This window comes from Homarus americanus, unplaced genomic scaffold (genome assembly GCF_018991925.1).
Source record: "Homarus americanus isolate GMGI-L3 unplaced genomic scaffold, GMGI_Hamer_2.0 scaffold24523, whole genome shotgun sequence".
In the NCBI taxonomy this organism is placed as follows: Eukaryota; Metazoa; Arthropoda; class Malacostraca; order Decapoda; family Nephropidae; genus Homarus; species Homarus americanus.
The window spans coordinates 3245581-3253838 of NW_024744357.1; the positions used below are offsets into that span (position 1 = coordinate 3245581).

At 35.8% G+C, this 8258-nt stretch overlaps 1 protein-coding gene across 1 annotated transcript; it reads left to right on the top strand.

Annotated features, from left to right (window-relative positions):
* Positions 1 to 3507: 3507 nt before the first annotated feature.
* On the top strand, positions 3508 to 7944 carry LOC121877887. The gene is made up of 4 exons (XM_042383827.1): positions 3508 to 3613; positions 5383 to 5521; positions 5743 to 5862; positions 7468 to 7944. The coding sequence occupies exons 1-4, from the start codon at positions 3570 to 3572 to the stop codon at positions 7570 to 7572; spliced, it is 408 nt and encodes a 135-aa protein (XP_042239761.1). The 5' UTR covers positions 3508 to 3569; the 3' UTR covers positions 7573 to 7944.
* Positions 7945 to 8258: the final 314 nt, after the last annotated feature.

Below are 8258 nucleotides of genomic sequence, written 5' to 3' on the forward strand. Positions count from 1 at the left end.
GGGGACCACCCGTATCACTTAGGTGGTCAGAGTAACGTTTTACCAAATCCGGCTTCGAAACACGAGGATCCATATATATTTATTAGCCCAATAAAGCACGCGACTTCTACATACAATCAACACCTCGTTGAACAGGCTTTGTGTGAAATATAACAAAGTCTAGGACTGTTAGTATCCTGGTGGTCCAGCGGTTAGCGTTCCCCGGTCACAGTCATAGGCTTGTGGGCCGTGTCTGAATCAAGGGTTGAGGTGTTGATTGTATATATATATATATATATATATATTGATAAAATCACAGTCTGACCTCCATAATTTCCATTACAATTGTTACATGGAATGCAGTAAACACTTCCACTTACATTCAAGGTTGGGCTATTCTTAAATATCATAAGTGCCTCAACCGAGTGACAAAATAATGACCATAAAAGTAAAGACTAAACACTTATTTAGTTTAGCAACTACCATGAACAACGTGGTACAGGTTTATCCACCACACGAAACTTCATAAATAAGTAAGTTATTTTCCATAGAACTCTAAAATATGATTAACAACAATCTCACATATAATACTGCACTTGGTGGTCTAAAAGTCGAGCAAGGTTTACACGTTATACCACTAGAAATATACCGGACAATAAGAAAGGAGATACTTAACTTATCACTGCCATCCCCATACTGGCATCACGCGGCTTGGGAGGTAAACAAAGCGAGCAGAAATGACGTTACAAACAAAAAACATTCACGGTGCGAATCCACAACCAACCATCGAACTCTCACTCGTAACAATATTGATTGGGATGGTCTTAGTAATATATTTTCCTTTCAGGTGATGTAACCGTTACAAGATATGTAGGGAATGGGAACTTCAGACACCTTTGCATGCTGTTTCGTATCTGTGAATGCCAAACCCTTCAAAATGAGTCCCTTCAAACTAGAACACGAGTGGAGACAGAGACGACTGTTAAACTAATTCGATACAATATATCTCTTACATAGGGTACTAAATAACATGACCGTGACTCTGGGGCCTAACACTACATTGTGTATTAATTAATTTTACCTACTACCTACATAACTTATGGCTAATTCTAGTATCAGTCGCATTGCAATAGGAAGCAACTGTTTTTTTTAAATCTGATCTTCTAGTTGGTTAGATATGAGAATTGTATATTATATTATATTATATTATATTATATATCATAATACCACCTGCCTTATGACCAAACACTGAAGAATATTTAACAAATAATTTTCATAAAAAATAAAATTTAACAATGATCATATACAGTCGTTCAATAGTTATTCATTAAAGCGTCTTAATTCCACACACAAGTGTACTTGTAAGTGAGGCCACTAAGGAGTTGCTATGTTATGACGCAAGTCAACACGAACTCTGCAATTAAATCCCAATAGACAGAAGGCCCGCAAGACTTTAAAAGCAAGAAACATCGAACTAAAATGCTTACAGCAGCAAAATATTTAACATTCAAGAAAATGGTCATCCAAACACCTACTTTCACATATTAGCTAACCTTGGTCAACGACCCCTAACATCTAACTACTTAAGGGGTGATATACAGTATATACTGACATCAATAAAAACACACTTTCTTTTTTCAAAAGCATGGATAAACCTTATTCATATACAACTGTGATCAAGACTTGACTCATTCTCCTGTTCAGCATTAATGGACAAGTGATGTGAATGGATGAGTTGACGGTTCTGGGTAAACACAAGAAATACACTCTGCCATTCCTGTAGAGTGATACGGTATATATAATTTGTAATAAAAAGTTAAAGTCCTGTTATAATAGTCGAGATAAGTTTATTTCTCTAGAAACAGGGCCGCCATTTGCAATGACGTCACCAGTTTCCCAGCAGACGACTCACGGATGGAGATACGAGTCAATTGAGAAGTAATGACATGTCTGGACTTTCTTTTGAAAATGCCTGATGCCAGGTAAACATGAAATCATAGTGCTGTTAATGTTTTGATGATTTACTAATAAACCACTGGGATATATCATAATTTATATTAATTAATGGGTAAAATTTACTGTAACTACCATAAGTATTTGAATGTTTAGTTTCGAGAAAGGTTATACTGGGTAAATTTTACGTTTTGGTCATCCCTGTACTTAGACATGATGACTCTGTTTTGTTTCTGATGGTTTGCGATGTGCTATGAACGATTTAGACCTTCATTTTCAATCGGAAATCACTAGTTTTGATTTACTACCCCCCCCCCTTACCGGGGTATGTTAAGCTAACCTTATAACTTATAATGTAACTTATCATACCTAACCTAACCTAACATATGACATGTATTTTCTTATTCGATAGAAAAATGTTTTATGACCGAAATCTCGTAGAGATAATTTGTCTTATTGTTTGAAGTACTTAATCCCATAGTTAGAATCTTAGGTTCCCCAGATGACCAGCGCCAAAATTTTAAAGAAGTTGTGTTTTACCGACTGTTCCTCCACCCAGGCGAAGGTTAACTCAACAGTTATCAGGTTGGATGAACATAACTTACAAATTATTTTTGTTATTGCATGTAGTTCTGTGATGGAAAACGCAATTGTCTTTGCTACACCATACTATATCACTGCAAGCATATTCCAGAACATCTATTAATGCTATATTTTCTATACTCCTGAGCAGTTGCTCCAAGTATATAAGGGATTCATTCGTCCTAACTTGGAGTACTGCTCTCATATCTGGGGTGGCTCTTCTTCTGCCCAACGATTAGATAGGGTGGAATCAAAGGCATTTCGTCTTATTAACTCTCCTCCTTTAGTCGACAATCTCTCTCCCCTTCGCCGCAATGCAGCTCTCTCTCCTTTACAGGTACCTTAACGGGCAATGTTCAGTGGATTTGGCATTCTGTGTACCGCCGGCAAGGCCTTGGGTCCGTAACACACGTCTTGCCCGCGGTGCCCACCATTTCGGTGGATGTCGGTCACACGAGAATAACCCATCACAGTACCTCCTTTTCCTCACACAGCCAAACTGTGGAATGCTCTGCCTTCTGTGTTTCCATGCTCTTACAATCTGTCTCACTTTAAAAGCTGGTTTTCCGGCATCTTCGAGGTGTAGATTAATACAGTATAACCTTTTATCTATATTTTCAATTTCTTTCCTATTTTTTTCGCCCCAGGCTCCGTTGTAGGTCGTTTGACCTGTGCCCGGGTGGCTAATTCCCTGAAAAAAAAAAAAAAAAAAATACTAAAGATGAGGAATAATTTCAATATTATTTTATCTTGATGCATATTCTGATAATATTTTTCATTTACCGTTTAGAGTGAGAGAATTTGGGAAACTCTTAGAAGTAAAAAAAAAAATTAAAAATAGTCTATAATTTTCATTCTAGTCTACGCCAAGCAGTTACGTGCATTCTTGTTTCTACACGGAAATTAGGTACGTTTTTTTTTTCAAGTCTGAACGGGGAGCTTGAGAGCGTCCACCTGGAGGGGTGACCCTGAACTCTGGTTGGGGTCTCTCCGTAGCCAATATAAAAGAGGTTTTTGGATGGTGGTCCTCAGTCATACTACTCCTGACAAGCAAGATGAAGTTCCTCGTGATACTCTTCTCCCTGAACGTCCTAACATGGTAACAATTTATTACACTACAATAGTTGTGGTTATATACAAGTTTAGATTCATGGTCGATACTCAACTCTATCTCAACATTACCATTAAAAGAGGTTGATATTGACGTTATAATGTTAATAGTAAAGCCTTTAATAACGCAAAAATTTTTAATAATTACACTAGTCCATCAGCCACTAAATATTATGAGGGTAAGAACTCTTTATTACATGACATTACCAAATTACCGTCAGAGTACAGGAAAGGTTAACAAGAGTTGTATTTACGTAACAAAAGCAAATAGCTGAGTACAATGTCTGAAAGTTGAAGAAAGGTTCATATTTTCTCTTGATTAATTATTCACTTTTTGTTGTAAGGTTGCATTTATGAAAAAACCCACATTATTCATATATATATATATATATATATATATATATATATATATATATATATATATATATATATATATATAACAGGAAGGGAAAGAAGCATTATTCCTGCGTACATCCTGTGTAGATCTACAAATGTGTGGATCATATTCATTTCTTACACCGGTAACAGAATAATTCTTGAATCCTACAAAGTTGAATGAAATTTTCTTAAGTATAGGTAAAAGCGTCGACTGGCCTCGTGTATCACTTGCTATAATTGTTCCTCTTACTGCGCTTTAAGGGAAAAGTTTACAAGTATAGATAATCATAACTGCTACTCTGTGTGTTGATTATATATCACTGTAAATAAAATAGAGGTTAAAAATAAGGCTTCAAACTAAGGCCCCCACACTTCCAAGTCGAACAATGGCTAAAAACAACGAAATTCAGTTAAGAACAAATAATATTAGAGCAAACTATTGACAACACATTACAGCGTCATTTGTCGGATTTTAATGCATAAACTATATAAATTTAAGACAGAGAGTGGGGAGGCGTGTCTTGTTGATGCCGATATTTACACTTATTATCTCTCTTCTCACAATTATTAAAAAATCGAATTATTTCTTGTGCTCACATCTAGCTCTCATTAAGTTAGTATCAATGAAATGTGGTGTGATAGGTAAATGCCATGAATTTTCTAAACTGACATGAAAACAAACGAAGAAGTACTAAGATTAGCAAAACCTTCTAGTGAAATACTTTATATGTACAGAGAAATAAAAATGAAATACTGTGGTCCTATAATTGGGGATGACGGGATAATAACAAACATTAATGGGCAAAGTTGAGGATAGTGGAGCCAGGGAAGGCAGAAAGAGGAATGGATGAATGAAAAAAAAGGGTTTCCCAAAGAGCTAAAAAACCTTAGAGGTTTGGTAAAAACAGCCCGGCAAAGTTTAGAGTGGAGGACAATTGTTGCCAACTCTCAGATAGGAGTACGGTACTCTCATTTATTGGTTCCCTGCCTCAGTTACACCCAGACATCTGCACGTTGAGATTACGGGAAGGCTTTCACTAAACTTTTTTACATTCCGTATAATTTTGGTGTCTTACGGTGTACTATATTTTACATGGACACCAGTCACATACAAGCATAACTACATCAGTTACAATGGCATATTGGGCATATTCAATGCATATCTTATTACCATACACACTAATTATTCGGACAGTAGTGTTAACGTAATTGCATAACTTCAAGAATATTTTGAAACGTATTCTCAAATCCATTTTTTTTACCTATTTTTATATAATTCAATGACATTTTTTGTTGGAAACAAGCAAAGTAAACTTATAGAACAACTAACCTGTATTGGGAAGATCAAACTAATTTGTAATCAGCCACTCCTTCTTACAGGGCTCAAGGAGTTCCAGAGTGCGACTGTGGCGCTTTCATTACTGAGGCTACAGAAGAGGAAGAGGTGTTTCCTATGGAAGCTTTCGAGGTGAAAGACTGTGAAGATCAAAAAGACTGTCATGACAGATGCCGCACAGAGGTGAGTCTTTTTTTCTATATAATAACATATTTACCAGAGATAAATCAAGTCACCATTTCGTTCATTTTATATGAAGTAATGTGCATAGTAAAAGTCTAATAATAACAAATTGTATGAAAATAAACATAACAATCGGAAGACGTGCCAGTGTGCTTAATTTTCATCCATTGTATTTCTTATCGTAAAGTACAATATTTTTTTTTTTTCACTTGCGTTTACAGTGGGACGAAATAACCAGCGAAGGAGACCTGAATTTCGAGCTTCCCGACGGCAAGACGGTGGGCCAGAGTATGTGTGACGACCTGGCTGAGGAGGGTAAAGACGTCGTTGGGCCAACTGAAGTAAGTCTCCACTAACACATGATGATATAAAAGTAAAAGATAGAGAAAATGGAGAATAGGCTCGCATGTATAGGAAAAAAATCCCGGAAGTATTAACGACATAGGAAGAGTGAAGGGCAAACCTTTTTCAGTAAATAAATACCATTATCCAGCACACGCTGCTGGAGTAATGCTACACAAAGTGTATGGAGGGAAGGTGAAAATTAACCCTAAAAAATATTTTCCTGGCTAACCCCAATAACTACTGTCTTTCCCTTTTTCCCCATTAAGCTACTGTTACCCAGTGCAATCTTGATATTATTAATGTTTATCTTCATCATGCTATAAAGCTCAAAAATTTTAAATAATGGGCCAAAATCTGTAACATAAATAACCAAACAGTTAGTTCCTATTTTTTTGCATCACAACACCATTATTAATATTAAAAAAATAAGGAAAGTTGATGCACCAAGTCAAAGGATAAACGAAATCTTCCCTGTGTACATAAGGGTCTTGTTCATATCTATTTACACTTCTTGTTGTGTAGCAACAGTGTCTTTGATTTATACTTATATGACTACGTCAATGCATGTTTCAGGCACTTGTTATTATTACAACATGTCACAGTCCCACTCTTGTTGTAATTACATCACCACACACAGTTCCTCACTCCTTTGACCCATTAATCAGGACGCACTCTAAAATAACATTCAAAGTAAACGCACACAAGGAATATGTAGACTACACCTCACTTCTGCTGCGACAAAAGGGAGGGTGTCCTTACTCAACACTTCCCACAAATATAGTCAGATTACCAATATACAAACTTCAATTTGAATAACATACAAAATCACGAATGACGTCTCGGTCCTCCAATCCTTGTGATGGCACAATCACTTATATCACATTTAACTGCTTTAATTCTAACAAATGCTGCCTTCCTCATTTATAAACTGAGAGGCACGTCTTCACCTTCTGCTTTACCCCTATGATTTCCTAGGATCTATTCAATGCAGTACAAAATTTAATTTTAAAGTGCCAAACCCCTGACACAGCCAAACCACAGCAACTCAATGAGACAGTGTGTCATACTACCCATAAACACCTACATTATCTACAAGTCGGACATAATAATCATTGTGATACATCAACTAGTTCATTTGGAGAACATATATAAAAATCATCAATACTTCTTTACTATATATACAGTACACTGGCAAATTATATAAAATTAATATTAATTGATTTTCCAGTGAGGGAAACAGGCCTGAGGCTGTTACACTAACTAGAGAAAATATAACTGTAGAGACCTAACACTACATTATGTGAACATTAATTACTACCTGCCATAACTTATGGCTGATTCTAGTCTCAGTGACGTAGCAGTACTATGTTCTTATTTTTCTTAATTCTGATCTTTTTGTTGGTCGGATATGAGAATAATATCTCTATTAATTATATGCATAATATACATATATAAACATGTCTACACACATCTATCCACCTGCCTTATAACTATATATACACTAAAGAAAATTAAATTAATCTCTTTCATAGAAACTGTATTTTAACACTGATCATATAGTTAAATAATAATTCATTAAAGCGTCTTAATTCCACACACAGGTGTACTTGTACGTGCGACTCTGTGATGGTCCGTGGGAAGATGACGGTGAGGCCACTAAGGAGATGCTGTGTTGTGAAGCAGGTCAACACGAGCCCTGCGAGTAAATACCAATAGACTTTTAAAGCAAGAAACAACGAACTAAAATGATTACTGCAGCAAACTATTTAACATTCGAGAAAATGGTCATCCACACACCTACTTTCACGTATTTGCTAACCTTAACATTGAACTGAAACAAAATGTGCAGTTATCATTCTACTCTGGCCACTACTACACCCTGAAACTTGTTGTTATTGAACTACACAGATTTACCTTCTCTTATTTATTACCAGAGGAAGTTACTCAGAGGTTCTTGCATCTAATTACCCAAAAAGGTTTTTACTCGAGCACTTAAGTAGCTTGTTCTAATTACCAATGAAGTAGTCCTGGTCAAGGACCCATAACATGTATTAACATCAATAAAACCATATGAAAAATCTATTTTTTTTCGAACCTTGGATAAACATTACTTACATACTACTGTGGTCGAAACTTTACTCATTCTCCTGTTCGGCACAAATGGATGCGATGGCAATTATTGGTTCAAATTTATTGGAGTGTAAATAATGATGCATTAAACAACTCGTTCATCGATTTTCTCTATTCCAAACAATTTTAATTATTTTTTAATGCAGATTTACATTAACTATGCATTTTCTTAGTCTTTCATATCATCCACTCGGGACATTCAGAATTATGTGTTACATAATGAAACATTTACTGAATTGTTACACTTGGAAATTTGATGCTG